The 18,536-nt window shown below is 36.5% G+C and overlaps 1 protein-coding gene across 4 annotated transcripts in view; it reads right to left on the bottom strand.

The window, feature by feature from the left end:
- Nucleotides 1-700: 700 nt before the first annotated feature.
- Nucleotides 701-18,536, bottom strand: part of NAA16 (N-alpha-acetyltransferase 16, NatA auxiliary subunit) — a 75,224-nt gene continuing 57,388 nt past the window's right edge. For 2 of the 4 annotated variants that reach the window (XM_064440787.1, XM_064440786.1), the window contains 11 exons: nucleotides 12,612-12,684; nucleotides 12,213-12,382; nucleotides 11,707-11,859; nucleotides 9,617-9,745; nucleotides 8,827-9,040; nucleotides 6,653-6,846; nucleotides 5,804-5,912; nucleotides 5,194-5,292; nucleotides 4,470-4,613; nucleotides 2,773-2,870; nucleotides 701-2,498 (listed from right to left, as the gene is read on the bottom strand). In XM_064440787.1, the coding sequence (XP_064296857.1) occupies nucleotides 2,298-2,498; nucleotides 2,773-2,870; nucleotides 4,470-4,613; nucleotides 5,194-5,292; nucleotides 5,804-5,912; nucleotides 6,653-6,846; nucleotides 8,827-9,040; nucleotides 9,617-9,745; nucleotides 11,707-11,859; nucleotides 12,213-12,382; nucleotides 12,612-12,684 (1,584 nt within the window). In that variant the 3' untranslated portion in view covers nucleotides 701-2,297. Of the gene's footprint in view, nucleotides 2,499-2,772; nucleotides 2,871-4,468; nucleotides 4,614-5,193; nucleotides 5,293-5,803; nucleotides 5,913-6,652; nucleotides 6,847-8,826; nucleotides 9,041-9,616; nucleotides 9,746-11,706; nucleotides 11,860-12,212; nucleotides 12,383-12,611; nucleotides 12,685-18,536 lie in introns of those variants that run through there. The other 2 variants (XR_010371125.1, XR_010371126.1) reach the window with 2 other exon arrangements.

The following is an 18,536-nucleotide window of genomic DNA, read 5'->3' as shown; positions in this document are numbered from 1 at the left end:
TGGTCTACAGGATTGCCAAGCATCTATTGTCCCAGGCAGTTCACACCTGTGATGACAGCCCTGAAGAAAACTCAGCAGGTTATGCATCCAGCAGTTCTAAGAGAAAACCAAACCACACACCAGGTGACAGATGACTCAATTTTTATACTTTCAGAATTCTCAAGAGTTCCTACAATTCTTAGCCTAGAAATCAAAACTATTAATCTACTTTCTCAAGGCATAAACTGCTGAAGAGATACCCCAGTTATTTTTTGCTCAGGTCTGATTTAAAGTGTCAAGTTGAACAGATACCAGAGGACTGGATTAACAGTCTTACCTATCGTAGGCTGAATACCACTGCGCCACTTTGTGTCATCACCTTACACGGGCTGAAAAGTGCTCCGAGGGTACTGCTGAGCCAAAACAATCCCATTTCGGGCAACTACCACTCCCTGCTCGACACATCTTTGAGCAAGTTGTTCCACAGCAAATGGCACATGGTAAATACGTAAGACAAAACCAGCTTGCCATATTTCTCAGGGCAGAATGTTACTATATAGAGTTACATATATCTGTGTGCTAAACAGTGAGGTTTTTTTTTTAATTACTTACAGAGATCACATTAAACAGCTGAATATTGCAACTGAAGGGAAAAAACCTAACGAATGTGATGGGCTGAAGTCTAATGTCCATAAATAAGCAAAAACTCCAAACCAAAGGCAAGTGTGTACAAAATAATTTATTACAGCATAACATATGTTGGCAATATTTTACAGTGAGTTTTCCATTCAACAATTTTGAATCTAAACAGATGACACACAAAGGAGAATTTTAATTAGAACAGTTTATTTGTCTTAATAAAATCCCCTCTTCATGAACTTATATTTGCCTTTGAGGGGCTAGTTAATATTACTGAAGTTATTTACATTGCAGTGAAATAAAAACAAACCATGATCGGATGATTCCATTACAGTTTCCAGAAAACGGATTTTCTGTACAAGCCACAGTATAGTTACGTTTTGATAGCAGTTCTTATAGAATGTAAAGCTGTCATATGTAGCCATTTTGTCCAGCAATACTATGCTTTAAATAGGTATATTAGATTCAGACTTCCATTTTGATGTGTTGTATATTTAATAGTTAATGCACCAGAAAACAAAGAAAGAAAAAGGTTCATTATGATTTGCAGTCAGCCCCTTTGTGCTCCCTTAAACAGTTTTAAATGTAAAACATATTTCTCACACATACTATTTGCTTTGCAGCACCTAAAGCAATAGTCTTTAGGCATGAGAAGTACTGGAGTATTGGCCATAAGTGGACAACTAAGACTTTTAATGGAGATAATACAGTAAACTTAGCAGTGAATCTTTATGATGTAGAGAAGAACTGTATTCCCCAGTATTGTACCTTCTGCATTTGCCCAAAATTGGAGCAGCTTCTTCAACTTAAGTATCAATAGGTGAACAGATGGCGAGAAACCAGAAGGAAGAAAAGGAAGAAGATGGAACAAAGGACAAAACAGTATCAAATTCATTGTTTTCACAGCTAATTGCTTCAGAATACTCAAACTTAATTTTGTTAAACTGACCATAAACTTAAGGAAACAACAGCTGTGGAACACAAGGTAGATAGAATAGTTTTTATAAAGCCTTAGGTGGTTTGGGGTTGGGTTTTTTTACATTTTTTTTAAACACAAACCTAATCTTCATATCCATCAACACTGGTTCCTTATAAGACACACACCTGATAAAAACATGCAAACCCCCAATGCTTTCATTGTCACTGTGCTTCAAAAAACCAAAAGAGAACAAAGATAAAAATAAAATAAAAAAACAAACCCAGAAAAAACCCTAAAGAACTGTAAAAGACAAAAAGGGCAATTCAAGCAGCACTTCAGTCTTAATCTGCTAAAAACGCTCAAATGGTAATTTATTAACAGGATATGATCACATTTATCTGTATATGTAACAACACTTATGTGAAAGCAGTCTTCAACATCCATATTTTTTGTGAGGGAGGGCTGATGGATTATTAAAAGACTTAAAACTGTACAAGTATAAACATGAAAAATGCTGATTAAGGATAATGTTTACATAAATATTGGCAGTTTTTGTTGGGAGGAAAAAAACTAAGCATACTCCATTTCATTTAACTATCCAAATATTTTGTTTTATACCTGTTAAAGATATTAAAATACAACCTGGAAAAGTAACCCTGATCTGTATCCAGCCAGCATGTAACGAGTGTCAGAGTTTCTTATACATGTGTGCATGTAGGTATACACACACACACACACAGAGGGGCTCACACACACTACCTCAGATTTCATTAGACAGCAAATCATGGTTAATGGCTGTATGATTCACAGATGCAATGCTGCTATCGTCCTCGTTTGTGGCAGGCATAAAGGCAGACGTAAAAGGAAACAGTTTATGACATGCTGCTTGATATTCTTCACATTGAGTGTGGCAGCTTCCAAAACTGCCATCAAGCAGCGCCTCAAAAACCTTTGTTAATGTCTAAAGAAACAAAAGTAACAGTTAATAAATGTGATTTACCATTGGTTTATTACTAAAAAAGATGTACGGTTAAACAATACTAATGTGAGCAAACGCAGGTTCTCTGTTAGCATTCAGGTTTCTTATAGTAACTTAGAAGAAAAAATTTGAAGTCTTGTTTCAAATTAATATTAATTTATCATGATCTATGAAGCATATACATTATCCTGCGGTTAAGTATACGTTATTTAAGATCACACACACATTTTTTGGCTTTAAATACTGCATCTTTTACCTTCACATTTTTGTCTCTCATGTTTTTATCCAACCTAGTAGCAACCGCAATTGCTTTTTCTTGTCTTGATTTGTCCAGGAAATACATCATCTTTGCACCTTATCAGAAGAAAGAACGCAACATTTAGGTAACACTGTTCCTAAATGCAGTACCACATATACAGACATACAGAATCTGAAAACTTATAAATCAATGTGAAATACGACTTCTTACAAGTTTTAATAAACCGTATTTTCCTCCCTTATTTATAACTTACCACTAGAACAACTAAACCTATTTTGGAATTTATTAGAAGCATAAGGATTGAGTAACACAGGAGATCTGCTTCTGCAAAAGTGAAATGCTTCACTCTACTGAAGAGCTGTCAGTCCAGAAGCGTACATTGATGACTAAGCTCTTCAAATCAGCAGGCTAAATGAAACCCATCCTACAAACGTAGAAATGAGTAAAAGACACTTTCTCAGAGATACTCAGAATTCATTTGAGAAGTACTGGAGGTAAGTGAACAATACAGTCACTAAACAGTTGTGGGACACAGTCCAAAAGAAATTCAGACCAACGTATGTCCATATGGCAGAACGTACGGCCGAGCTGGGCTACTAACCTGGAGCTGACTGAAACAGCCGAGGTACAAGGCAAGCGTAATGCAAGTTTGGTGCTTTGCCTGGACCAGACTACACTGCTGAGAAGGACGACATTGTGTTAATGCAGCTATGCAGCCTCCTAGACCACAGTTGACCAAAACTGGACTGGGCATCTCTGCAAAATACTGCGTTGCTCCTCATATCGTAGCTGCCTTAATTTAAAATCTTAATGAACATGTAGGCATTTCATGTACTTTTCCCAAATACAAAGTCCAGACACACCTCCCTACCTCGTGTGTCGTCTACTACAAAGAACAAAAAGCCTAAGAAATAATTTTACTGAAAGTGTTACTCACATTCTGAGTGTATTGTCTCCTCTTGCTCAACTATTTTCCCCAGTTATTTAATCTGTTTTCCTAAATAAAGTATCCTAGTTCTTACTGCTTTTTGTATCCAGAAGTTTCAGAAAATAAATTAAATTGAATATATTTGGGTTTGAGTCATCATTGTCAAAAACTTATTAATTTATTCCAAAACTATTTGTACTCAGCAGACATGACAAATTTCAGTTCCGTTCCAGCAGCTACTTATAGCTTTTCTACACAAACAGTATAAGAGTGTCATATTTCAACGTTTTCATTGTTGACCATGAAGCAGAAAAGCAGAAGTAGCGTAACAAGTGTGTCATGATATTTTTGTTGATGCTGTTGCTACATTACAAAGCCATGAAAAGGAACGAAGACATTCCAGCTGATAAGAAAAATATAAACCAAAATATACTATGTATTAGCAGCAGTGCATTTCCTTGTTCTCTTATCATTTCAGAACTAGAAGCTACAACAGGAAAGATGACAGTGCTTCCATGCTTGAATATCTGTGGTGCTTTGATCACACTTTTTGGAGGCAAGAAGCAGGTTCCTTATGCATCTAATAAAAAAGTGAATGAGGGTGTTTTGTTTTTTTTTTTTTAACATGGTTAAAGCAGGCAGGAAAACCCCTATGTAAACATGTGAATTTCTAGCTCCTTGGAATTGATATGAATTAAGGACTGCAGACAAAGATTATGGATCTTAAATAATTTCCTTTTCAAAAGCATTAATAAGTTAAACAAACCTGACAGTTGGTGCTGAATGGAGGTAGCATTGTGTTTGAGAAATTCTTCATTAAAACTTTCCAAGTTTTTATTAACAAAGATTTTCTGCATTTCTTGAGTTAGGACCTTGCTCACAATCTCTGGGAGGTTACTATGGTCAGACACTAGAAGGGGGAAGTAAGAGGGAGAGAAGCAAAACAAACATTTAGACAACTGTAGAAAAGTGTGAAACCATAAACATCTCTAAAAATGGGAATTTTAGCAGTGTTTGGGCACAGAAGCACAAATTTCAGTTCGTAACAGGTCAACAGAATCATTACTGGTACATTTATAGATGAAACGTTCATGAAAGCACCCTGTCAAGTAAACTTTCCATTGCACGTTCACAATGCATACTTTGCTTCAGTCAGAATCTGTCTCCCATATCTACCACTTATTTTCTTAAAACTTAATATCTCAAGGCTCTTTGGAACACCTACTCCTCTGACATCTAACCAAAATGATTTATAGGTCCACCTGGTGGATTAGTGTGGGAAGGAGTAAAATATAATACCTACACAGTACCCTGCTAGCACAGCCTGGGTTTTCTTGGGTTTTACCACCAAAAACAAACCATTTACTTTTATTTTTCTTCGTATCAGTTTGTGTTTCAAGAGTATTTATACAATATGAAAATCTGTAGTTATATCCTTGTACAATATAACTTCCTGTATCATTATACATACGTTCTTCCTACACACATACCAGCTTTAGAGAATTTAATCAAGCACTCATGTAGCCATGGGTTATTACTGTTGATAGCAAAAGCTCTTTTGACAGACTGTAACATTAACAGAAACTTTCCTGTGGGAAGGAGAAAAAACAAAAACATACCAAGATTAAGAATACAGAACTTTTTCTCTTAATATCAACTACTGTTTTCTTTAGTAAATCTAGTACAAACATTAGAAACATCAGTGCCTACACCGAATTAGAAAGGAGATTTATTTTTCCCATCCAAATTGCTTAATAAAATAGAAATGCCTGCCACTCAAACTCTGGCAACACTGCATAGGTGCTACTATTTGTTTGGCTTTGTTTTCCCCTAGATAATTAAAGATCATACTGCAAGTATCTTTCTGCAGCATTTTTTAGTACATACTACGACTTAGTTTGCTCTCAGGGTTTTTCTGTTTATTTTAAGGCTGGCTAGACAAAAATGCTATTTTCCCTATTATTACTGGCTACAATGCAAGCCCCAGCTTCAGTCAAGTAAATATCTGTTCCAGACCATTTCAGTCTATGCTCAGATAACACAGGCTGCAGCGAAGGGTTAAAACTGTGTAGAGCAAAAAACAATTATGCAGTACTTTACCTTTTCTAAAGTATATTTCAAATGCTAGTAAGTGTGTTTCTATGTCATCTCCAATAAGATTCTTAAGTGGTATAAGGAACTTAATGGCTTCTTCTAATGGATTTTCTACCTGTTTCAATAAAAACACAGTGACATTTAAAGCTTAAAATAAATGTCAAAAAAGAAACACCAAGGATAGTTTCTGTTATTCAGATCATTTAAATAATCACAGGGCCAAGAAAAACTATAGATAGCTTTCTGAATTAAACTGAACCGCAACATTTTTATTTGAACAGCGAGATTTAAAAGTGTTTACTGATGATTTCAAGTTGACAAAGACATCATCATGGCTAACTCTGGCACTGCTTATGTCACGTACTCAGTGTTGTAATTCAGCATTTAGGAAAACTAAATACGACCACTTTAGATAAACTTCTGAAGTTACCGTGATAAAGGAGATATTTCTCTAAGCACAAAGAACTACTGGCTCATCTCCTCACGTTTTGTGAACTGCAAAAAATTCAAACTATTCTGTTTTTTTCTCTATGCACTGTATGAAAGCCAGAGCTGTTCAGGCAAGAAGCACCTTTTTGTTTCAGTACCTATTTTAATGAAGGATGGCCTAACGTCTCAAAACGCCCCAGAATTTAAAGAAAGTAACAATATAATGAATATAGAACTTTGATTTGGTAGAGGAAAACGTATTACTTTTCTTTAGTGTAAATAGAGATAGGCTACAAAAAGGTATCTTTGTATGCAAAAGTGATTTTATAAAACCCCCTGGATTCTTTCAGGAGAACTTGATGGTAATCCCATATTATAGGCTTTTTATGATAATCACATGAATTTAACATGAAAGACCATGCTAACCCTTTCCAGTTTTTCAGGAACTAGCTCTTCCCTAGGTCCACTAATTTCCTCCTCCTCTTCATCTCGCTTTTTCTTTTGATTCTTTTGTTGTCGTTCTCTTTCTGCATGTTTTCTTTCCTCTTCGAGTTTTGCTTTCTTCTGCGCTCTTCTTTGCTTGCTAAGCATTTTCTTCAATTCTTTGGCTGAGAGATTTTCTACAGATTAAGATAGCAAACAGGTAATTCAATAGTGTTTAATAGTGTTATTAAACAGTGTCTAATAAAAAACTTGTTTCTCTCAACACTCAGACTTGCCACTAAGCTCCTTCCCCATATCAAAATGGCATACTTCTACAGCAATTTCCATAAATATCAGCACTTACCAGACTATCATGACTATATAGTCCAACATTACTACTGGATTACTATTTAGAGCGTAACAAAACACTTGATCTTGCATATTTTCTCTTACATAGTTGTTATAGAAACCTCAACTATTTGGAAGGTTAACTACATAAAGTTGTTGCATCTGTGACAGGTTTCACCTCAGAAAATGGACAATGGTTTTCAAGGGTTATACTAAGCTCCCACACTGACTGTAGCTCAGCTTCCTTCTAATGCTAACTAGAAACATCCAGACAATTTACACTCCATCTTGAAACAAGCTTGTTATCTTTCATTAAAATTTCTGAACAGTATGCAGCCATGATAATTGCAGTGATTTTCTGCATATGCCATGGTACAGCTAAATGGATGCAAGCAAAAACTGATATTATTTGGAATGAGGACAGGCAAAATATTGTGGTACGTGACTGTTCCACAAATCTTCAGGCTGCTTGCGGCGTACAGACTTTTAGACTGGACCAGCGTTTAGATGAGGCCAGGACATTTAACAGTTGCATGAAAAGCAGAACACACTGTTTCCTACAGGTTCACATGGAAGTGAGGAGACTTCAAGCCTTGCCATTTACCTCTCTTTCCTTCCCTGCTGTCCCACTGACCTGACCAGTTCAGCCAAAATAATACCATAGTTTCCACTCTGTTTACTGTGGTATTTCACTGAGAACTGTATTTGTGCTAATAATGTGGCAAGGAACAGGAATGGGCTACGGAGGGACTAACACTTTTTTTGTTGCTTTGGCACCACGATCCTCCCGCTGGGGCCAGCCACCAGCCTGAGATAGGGAAGCAAGGAGAAGCAAGCGCTTTTCCCCCATTCATACAGAGCTGTCTTCCCCTGTGGAAGAGCCTACTGAATCCAAATGCACAGCAGGCAAATGAACTAACATGACTTCTTAAGACTCCTCCTCACCTTAGTTTCTGTGATGTATTGCTATCAAGACCCTCTGCCACACACCAATCTAATATTATATACAGAAACAAATTAAAATTGGAGAGAAAAATATTCAAGTTGCACTGTGTGAAATGCGCCTCTTTGTACATGTACTTCATTATACATAGGCAGATACAGAAAAACTTACTCCCCTCTGAATGAGAGGGAAGATTGTATTGCCAACAGCTACTGCAGTGCTGACAGAAGTTGCGATTCCACAAAAGGAGAAACAACTATTTATCTTAAAGGAAAAAGCTTCATAACTCATGTCATTGAATCCTCAGGTTTCCAAACCACACCCCACCGGTTTCCTAAGAAAGTCGGCTTTCCATTTAACACTAACTTTAAATTATTTCCTAAATGTATTAAATTTGCTAATAACGCTTATCCGTGTATTCTTTGGTCCTGAAGTTAAGTGAAAAATGGTGAAATATAAATGCAGTGTTAACTACTATTATTATGTAATAAATTAAACACAAGATTTAAATTCTTACAACTCAAACTGCTGTCCCACAAAATCTATCAATTTTTTCATAATTTATCTGTTAATGACATTTATCTTTTGTTTAACGGATAAATGGCTGAACTAAGTTTGATTTTTCCTCTTAATACTCTGAAATGCCGCTCCTCCCCAAGTACTCCAACTATAGCTAGGTTCATTCATATACTAGTTTTACAGTCTGATGAGAGGAGAACAGAGAGGAAGAAAGCTGTAGCATGGTATCTATGATGTCTTTCCAGTTATCAAATTGTGACAGAAGAGGAAAAACTTATGTTACAACTAATTTATTCTATTGCACATAACTTGCTTAATAAGCTTTTACATGTGTCACACATATGAGCCTCCACTATGGTCCAGATACCTGAATTCACTTCTTGTTCTTTGCTTTCATTGGTTAGAGGATTATCATGCAGCTTCAAGTAGATTTCAATTGCTGATCGAGCAGCCTTGAAGTAGAAGGCATGTTTCCTGAGCACATCTTCTAATCTCAGAAGGTCTACGTAGGCACGGAGAGTCATCTTTCTCATGCAGTATGTGTGGAAGTCAAATTGATCATCCGTTATCTCAAAAAAATGCTTCAAGAAAAAAAGGAAAAAACCACACAACTCTTATGTACTTCCCTTGCTTAGTCTATTTTTTTAACTAGATGGAGGTGAATAAAGTTACAACTGATATTCTTTACAGGCGATTTTTAACAGGCATAGAAATATCCTTATAATACTGGCTGTCCAAGAGAACCTGTCAGTAGGGAAAACACCCAACTGGAAAAGTCTCATTTTGTTCACAAAAACTATTATGTGATTGTTCAAAGACTTAGGCATTATTTAAAAGCCAACCCAAATGTGATTGTTCTCATTAAAAAAAACAATTGGCAAAAGACAGCATAAAGTTAATGTACAAAGAGTTGTATAGATAGGAGATGTGGTATTTTATATTGAATCCTTTTTACTTAAAAGAATCTTTTTTCACATAATAGCTAGGGTTGACATCTTATCTATTACAAAAAATCATCAAGTATTAACCTGTTTCTAAAAATCATTATCCTTGAAACTTTATATGCAGAGATAATAATTCTGATTACATCAGCAAATATCTTCATTAGTGTGGGAGAAATACTGGGAAAGAAATTGATGGTGTTTGCACCTACTTACTCTTTCTACTTCGTGGCATTTTTTCAAGGCATCACCATACTTCCCTAGCCTTTGATAAGCTGCAGCACATTCAGTCTGGAACCACATACACTGCATCTCGTTTAGGTTTTCCATAGCAGAAGTTCCTTCCTGAAATAGGTGTCATTATCACTGTTTGCTATTACAATTTACCAGCTGCTTCTTTCAACTATGGCTAGTTACAGGGCATTAGTAGGAAACAATGAATCCTTCAACTACTTGGAATACAATAGAAAATGGATATATCCACCCAGCAACTGAAAATAACACTAGTAGTATATATGTGTGTATGTGTATGTGGTCTATGCTTCCCAAATAAAAAGGAGTAGATTTAAATTATTTTTTAAAAAATTATCTGAACAAGGTTAGTCTCTCAACAGATCTTTAAGATTAATGGATGCTTGTATGCAGTCTCACTTTTAATATTTGGGGGGGGAGGACAATACTTTTTTAGAAGATATCTTTAATTCAGCAAATAATTTTCAATTCACCCCCCCATAAGTTGCATCTACTGGTCTAAAAATCCACCAATCTCTTTACTGCTTTATCATCTAGTATGAATAATAAGTTTCTTAGAAATTGTTAGTCTAAATAAATGAATAAATGAAGTTAGATTTATACTTCATGCTTCTACAAGAAAAAAATCCTAGGATTTACTTTTTATGGTTTCAATGCTCTAGATTAAGAATAAACAAACTGGAAGCATGTTCCACATATCACAAATGCTAGCCACCAAATTTTCCCAGTCTTTATACTAGAAAAAATCCAGTTCAACTCACAACATTTAATTATTTCGGATCAGATTTATCCTATCTTACCACAGGTACCTATGCTAGAGTTCTGTATTTCTTGCTCTAAAGCTGCTGACAGGCATACACGATACATTTCAGTTATGAAATTTTCAATCATTCCTAGAAATATCTAGAAAGCATGAATTCACTTTCAAGTGTTCTCATACCTAAAATTAAGAAGAATTAGGGACCCTAATTAATTTATGTGCTCCAGGAAACCCCACCAAGTAGCTGTCTTCGTATTTAGTTACATAAATAATATGGAAATCCAATCTTCATGAATCTAAGTTTTGCTCAATGTCAAAAATACTTTAAAGTGCTTACCTCATCTTTTAAGGATAGGATTTGCTTTAACAAAATTGTCTGATGTACTAGCTTAAATGAAATGTTCAAGTCTAAATTAATTTGTGTTAATGCTAAATCATAATGAACAGAGTGCACATTCCTGTGCAGTTAGCACAGATGGTATTACAGGGAAACAGAAAGTTTTGCAAACAAGGTATCCGTCAGATGCACTTCCAGAGAGGTACTCAGAAGTACAGCAATAGGAAATACTTCTGAACAGCTACCTTTGAACAACCATTTTTTCCCAGTATTTACTGGTCTACACAGTTGGGAGTGCTGCAACCAGCTCTGGGGGCCCCCTCACAAGAGGAACATGGGCCTGTTAGAGTAGGTCCAGAGGAGGGCCATGAAGACACAGGGATGCAACACCTCTCTTGTGAAGAAAGGCTGACAGGGTTGGGGTTGTTCAGCCTGGAGAAGAGAAGGCTCCAGAGAAACATCACTGCAGCCTTTCAATATTTAAAGGGGATTATAAAAAAAAAGACAGAGAAAGACTTTTCACCAGGGCCTGTACTGACAGGGCAAGGGGTAACAGTTTTAAACTGAAACAGGGTAGGTTTAGGTTGGACATAAGGAAGAAAGTCTTTACTGTGATGGCGGTGAGACACTGGTACAGGTTGCCCAGAGAAGTTGTGGATGCCCCACCCCTGGAGGTGTTCAAAGCCAGGCTGGATGATGCTTTGAGCAACCTGGTCTAGTGCAAGGTGCCCCTGCCCATAGCAGGGGGTTGGAACTAGATGATCTTTGAGGTCCCTTCCAACCCAAACTATTCTATGATTCTATAGAGTTATTTACCACTAAGCCTAAAAGCATTACCTTAAAAATGTACACTAATAAGATTTTATGTTTGTTTGTTTTGGTCAAAAGTTGCAGGAGTGAAAAATAAACTGCCAGAGACAAACAAAGCCTCTCTCTTCATTAAAGCAATATACTTACCCTTGTAAATTTAGAGCACATTTCCTCTGCATCCTTCACCATATTTGCTCGCAGCATGTATTTAGCACATTTAGAATTGATAAACCTGTCTGCAGTATCCAAAGACTGTGCTTCATCCATCCATTTGGCAGCTTCCTTGAGGTTACCTACATGCTGTTAGGGAGAAATTAAAGTTTTGGTATAAGCCTGCTATGAGGCAACTCCTGAAATCTACGGTTACTGGTATTTCTCCCTCAGAAGTAACAAAAGGCAGTATTATCATTTACTCCTCCCTGCCCCCAGATTTTTTGTGAAAGACGATTTGGTGTTAGTTGTGACTTGCTTTGCAAAACCTAAATGAAAGGCTTTCATTTTCTTCCTGACAGAACAGTTCCCCAGAAGAAACCGATGCCTATAACCATTGCTAACTAAAAACCTATCCACATATTCACAACAGTTTAATGGGTTGTTTGGGGTTGGTTTTTTTTTTTTAATAAACTAGGTACATGTCTAAATTGACTTTTTACCTTATAAATTTTTGCTTTTAAATAGAATAGTTCTATTAATGTTGGAGTGCTTGCAATTGCAGCATTAATGTAATCCAAGGCCAAAGAACACTGGCCAAGTTTGTCAAAGTGCTGTGCCAGGAAATATCGAACCCAAAGCAGTGTCGTCGGGGGCTCTTTCTCTCCATTTTCTGCAACAAAATGGAAAAAGTTATAGTAACCAGTACAGCTGAAGACTGCATTTGAAAAACACACAGAACCAAAGCTTGGCAAATTCAGCAAATATTTCCTTTAATGCATTCATTTACTAGAAGGTATTACAATTTTTTTCTTGCAAAAAGTATCAGCACTTCAACAGTTCTTGACATCTGCCATAAACAGTAATTATGGTGTAATTTATATAAGACCATAGAAACTTACCACATGTACTAAAAAGGTCACAAGTTTTCAAAGAGGCTTCGTAACCAGTAACAAGTTCTTGGATTGTAGAAACCTGCATAAAAAATTACCAACTTAAATTATGCTTTACTATCATGTTTACATAAATTAACACATATGAAAAAATACTTGGGCAAAATTAGGGAAACTATGCTAAAATAATTACTTAATTTGGAAAAAAGTAGATGTATTCTCATATAGTTTACTTTTCACAAGCTACCTTTGATCATCCATTTTAACTGGTGATACAGCAGAGAAACGGTATAATCTTTGGCAGTTTATGGTAGAAAGTAATGAAGTACATTTAATTAGTATCCTCAAGTTGTATTCTGGAATTTTTGTTTATTTATGCTATTAATTTTAAGTGTCCAAACTGAGCCAACTGAAGGAAGGAACTTCGGAAAAGACTGCATGAACTTCCCATAACAATGAAGATATAGGACAGACTTCTGTGGATTTTCAGTAGGCTGATATGTACTATTAAATTTTTTTTTTTCTTTTCTGTTAAAAAGGTATTGTTGCCTAGAACACAGGCTACATTTTTTGACATACAAATCTACATACTGATTGGATGTAAGGCTAATATTTTCTGAAATCAGACCCCGACAACAATATTGTTGGTCAAAATTCACCCATACAGTTTTGAACAAACACTATGCAAGTTTGACATTTACAATACATACAAATGTTCGTATCTGTGCATTTTCTGACAATGAACTATTCCAATACCAGGTCCATGGCTTACAAGTGCCACATAGGGTTTCTAAGCATTTTAGGATATGCTCAACCTGTTTTGTAGCTACATTCTAAATGTGCCTGCCATACCTAGCCTCTCAAGGAAACAATAATAATAAAGAAATAAGTATGATCTATGTGTATATACCCAAAACACAGAAGGGTATTAAAAAAATAAGATCTGACTGTAGGCGTAGCAGGATAATGGCTGCATTCACCTATCAGGTGAAAAACTATAGATGGCAAAAACCTAAAACCCCAATGGTTAAAAGTAAAATGATCCTACATTTTAAAAAGTTGGTTGCAAGAGTAGAATAAAATACTGTGGAGAGACAGCAAAATTAAAAAAAAGCAGGATTTGACACAGCACACATCCACTTCAAGATACAGTTTGAGAGGAAGGGAAGGGAATAAACCTTGTTCTAGAAGATCAAGGTATACAATTTGAAGGCTACTACTTTAACCTAATTCAGCACAATAGGCAAGAAATGCCAAACATCATGTTTCAAAGAGAGCAAAGAAGGTGACACACCCAAGTCATACAGAGCCAGTGTAAATGTCTCAAAAGTATAATAAAATGTATAAACACACACATTCTGGAAAGCTCTGGGCAAATCTCATAAGAAACTGTTTCTGGTAGGAAAATCTCAACTATAATAAAATGTTACTAGACTTCAAATAACTATGAAGTGGTAAAGAATGTAAAGAAGTCACAAGTAAATGGGTAAACAAATGCATTAAGCCATTCTCTGGCCTCTGACATCTATTCACTAAAAGAAACCTTCAACCACCTCAGAAAATCTTTGAAGATTCTCTTCTCTAAGATGAGTTTAAATGCAGAAACAAGCATCTGCTTCAGGTAGCAGGATTGCAGTGTATATGTGCAACAGAGTAAGTGTTATTTCCTTGCTGCTTTTCACTGCAACTTCAAAGTATTCCCAAAGTTATACTTATCTGGCTGTTAGTAAACGCAAACTCCTCTGAGACCAGCTAGTTTTGCTAGAATACAAGTGAGCTGTGTGTAAAGGGAGAAAGACTCCTTTATTTCTTTAATAAACACACTCCACCACCACCAAACTCTACATGTAATTTTTTTCCACTACTGCACACTCAGAGTATGGCCTCATGGCTGGACAAAGGCCATGCTACCACGATCTGAGCCACACGTGCCTGGTCCCTGCTTTGGGGCAGTGCTAGTGGCTGTATCCAGGGTTACAAGCGATTACTCCCTGCTCCACCACAGCATACAGCTGCCCAATTACTAATTCCAACATCAGGCAGAGCTGGCAGTGGACAGACCTGGGGCAGTGAAGCAGTAAGAAAGCCTCTCTTCCTAGCAGGAGGGTCTTCAATCAGCTTACAGCAACAGTGAAATCAGATCCTCTGATCTTGAGGTGATGGAGAACACCAAACTGTACCATGTTTTTAAAAAATGCTAAGTTCTTCCAAACTCAGAATTCTGCAGTGGTTTTGGCTTCTACAGTCCAAGAAACTACACTGGAATGAACATTCCAAAAGCTACTTTGAACAATACCTTTGGAAACAAGTATTCAGTGAAAGCACAGCTACAAAAATAATGCTAATCAAGTAGTTAGGTTATTGCAGACATTCCTCGTAAAAATGGCAGTATCTTTGTTTCTCATGAATACTCAGAATCTTTTTCCTCCCTTTTAATTTTTCCATCTCCTGCTAGTAATTGTGGAAAGTAATTCCAGGTTCATGTGCTGCTTTCGGGAGATATGAACCCTAACTTCAGTGTCCATGTTAACTGTAAATTTAGTAGTAAAATCTCTCTTGGATTTACTACCACCTATTATCTGTGTTCTAGATTCACCACTGCCATCTTAAAGACAATATTTTACTATTTCTAAATGCTACAGCATTCTTCTTAAAGATTATTTTACAGTTTCTAAAGATCAAGCTTGAGGTATCTGGAAATACCATTATACTGACCATGAGCTAATTTCAAATGGTATTATTCCAGGGGGGGAAAAGTTTCAGTTATTCCCTTGCCATGGATTTGAAAAATCTTGAAGTATTACAAAAGCATAACTGAAGTCGTCAATGAAACTCAGGCTTTGTTATGACAAGAATGGTGCCAATTCCAGAATTGGGGCCACCAGTTTCAGAAGCCACTTAAATAATCCAAATTCAAACCTCAAACCTTTTCATAGGTCACTACCTACAACTTCAGTTTCATTACAAAACAACGAGCTAAGAAGCATGAATCCAAGAAGGGGGAAATGGGCTTTAGCCTTCCCCATTAGCACAGACAAGTAAAGTGCTTGTTTTCCTTCCTATACCTTATGTAAAGGTTAAAATTGCATGTGCTCACAAACCAATACGGATTCTTGTCAAGTGTAATAATCTTGAAAGCTAAGAAAGCATCTTTCACACTCTGTACTACTTGAAGGAAAGACTCCACAAAGGCCAGGATGGTCTTTTTCCATTCCTGTGCAGTTTATTTCCATTGGGAAAGATGGTTTCATACGTAAACTTTGAGCAAATGCCTTAAAATGAGTATGAGAAACACAAACCGAGACTGGAATAAATATCATGCATACATATCTTGATTTCTTTTTACACTGTAACCAAGAGGAACACAATTCACTTGAAGCCCAATTTTGATTTACTTTTTCCTGTGACTATTAGTTTTTACTCATCTGATTTTACTGAGAAATACTGTGTTCTTTTTTGTAAGGGACAGCCTAATGGAAAGTTATTGTTTTCCAGGTAAGCGGCTAATGCCTAAAATTGTTTTATCATCACTTGTAGCTATTACAGTGGCACCTATGGGCCAGTCATTAAATGGAAATCTGTGCTGCATGCTATGCCATATAGCACAACTCCTGCCACAGAAATTTTTTTTAGACAAAGGGAGAAAGAGGACTATCAAAGGTAACAACAACATAGGGATCCAAAATGGAATGTTAGGGCTACAGTAGCCTAAATCCAAGTTTGATTCCCCCCACCATACTCCAAGTAGGACATAAGTTCAATGGAATGACAAAGGAATAAAAGCAAAGAGAAAAGCAATATAGAAAGGTTTTTCAGAACCATACATAACAAAGGTGCAGTGGAGTACATAATGGAAGATTAAATCAACAGCCTACTAGCACAAAGCAGGAATGCAAATCTTTCAAGTAAAACACTAACTTCCATAGTAATGAACCAGAGAGTTGTATTACTACATTGATCATATATCCTATTATTATTGTAGTTGGGAAAAATATTTTAATAGACTTCTGTTTCAATGACAACCTTAAAACTAATACTGTATTTCCTTCTTCAATGAAAGAACTGCAAGAAAAGGAACTGAATTATCAATACCAATCATATAGAAATACTGTAAAGTGGTCAGACTAAAGCTGTGACAGTAATTTTTTTAAAAAAATATTCAGCTTGTTAATTTGTCCGTCACAATCACTACATCTAAGTGTTTTAAGTTGCTGCCATTATATATCAGTAAGAAGCTACCAGCACTTCCAGTGCACACACAGAATAAAAGCTACTGTAGGCAGTTTCAGAACCAATCCATATATTTAACATTTGGCACAGGTTTAAGTCCCTGCCTTTTAAACTCCTGAGAACATGTTTAGTATCAACTGCACTCAAAGGCAAACAACCAAAAGGAAAAGTCTGAATACTTCTACTGAGCTATAAAATTGCCCAAACAAGAAAATCTGCCACTGAGCTGCAGATATAGATGCAATGGTTGTTGTAAGAAGCTTTAGTTATACGTTAGTGCAGAAGAATCTTCGGACAAATCCCAGAAATAGTTTAGGAAGACATGCTCTAGTATGTGCTTTTCTTAAAAGATTTAACTGTTACAAAATTCATCCATATCTACACTACTGAGACATAGGCAAGGGGTACATTATCTTGCCTCCAACACCATCAGCAGTGAAAAGGATACAAAACAGTGGGGAAGAGTAAGACAGACAGGAACAAGATCACACGTTATTTGGCACAAATACGTGCAGAGTGACATTTAAATCACTAAAATGCCCCATCATCATAACGCATCAAATGGATCACTTCTGGGAATTACCACGCAGTAGGAGACTGACACTTTAGAAAACCACTTTGACTGTTTCCTTATGGAATGCCTAATAATCATACATACCAGAAGCTAAATATTCTCATGTTGGCTTTTTTTAAAGAGAACTGGAACTTTTTAAAGACTAGCTATGAGTTCTGCACTGCATTCTGAATAATTTTAATTATTCAGTTACTTTAATGAGAGCAACTTTTTCTTCAAGTAGCTGCACTGCAACCCACTCCAAAACAGTAACTGATGTCTTTAAGAAGAGGATGCTGCTGTCTCAGAAAATAGTCCAACCTCACCTCAGTATCAGACCTGTAAGCTTCTGAAATTTCAGTGTCTCAAATTGTACCGTGTTCTTCAAACGGAATTCAATGGATGCTACAAGTTTAAGACACCCATGAGAGAGCCGGAGACTTTTCCATGTGGGAACACACTGGCTAATCCCTTTCACAGCCTTCCACAAAGGGCTAGAGGACAAAAATTAGCCAACAGCTCTTCAGCTTCCAGCAGGTGACCCAATGAGGCTTCTAAGAAACTTCTGGGTGTTTACTTCTCAGTAATTACAGAAGAGAAGTATATAAAAAATATAGATATTTCACAAGAATCTCACCTATTCAGATTCATCTGTCTCAGAAGTCTTGAATTAAACTGTAAGAGAAGGATGACATAGAAGGATCATTCTATATTCAAAAGCCATAGAGGATCAGTACTTCAACTGGAAAAAAGAGCTGAAAGTGTGAGTCCTCCTTATTCCCCAACTATACAAACCCAGACTCACACAAAACACACCTCCTTCAAGACATACGCAATCCAGAAGCAGTAAGTAAAACTTTCAGTTGCAGGAAAAAATATTTTCAACATCAAGAAATCAGAACTGCCTTAGTATTACCAAGCAGGTAGCTCCCAAATAGTTAGCAGCCTGAAATTTCAAACACTAACTATATTTTGGCCCAACTATCAGATATATCCTATATGGGCATTCCCTTCATTTCAGAGGCAGTTATGTGCAACATTACTTTTCTGAACCTCAGTTTGCAGACAATTTTAAAAAGACAACTGTAGCCCTTCCTGAGGAGGGGGATGGATTGCTGCCAAACTTATCTCCCTCCTTCAAAATAAGGGAG

This window comes from Phalacrocorax carbo, chromosome 1, assembly GCF_963921805.1.
Source record: "Phalacrocorax carbo chromosome 1, bPhaCar2.1, whole genome shotgun sequence".
NCBI classification, from domain to species: Eukaryota; Metazoa; Chordata; class Aves; order Suliformes; family Phalacrocoracidae; genus Phalacrocorax; species Phalacrocorax carbo.
Note: the sequence above shows the minus strand (reverse complement) of the source record. Positions and strands in the feature narration are given on the sequence as shown.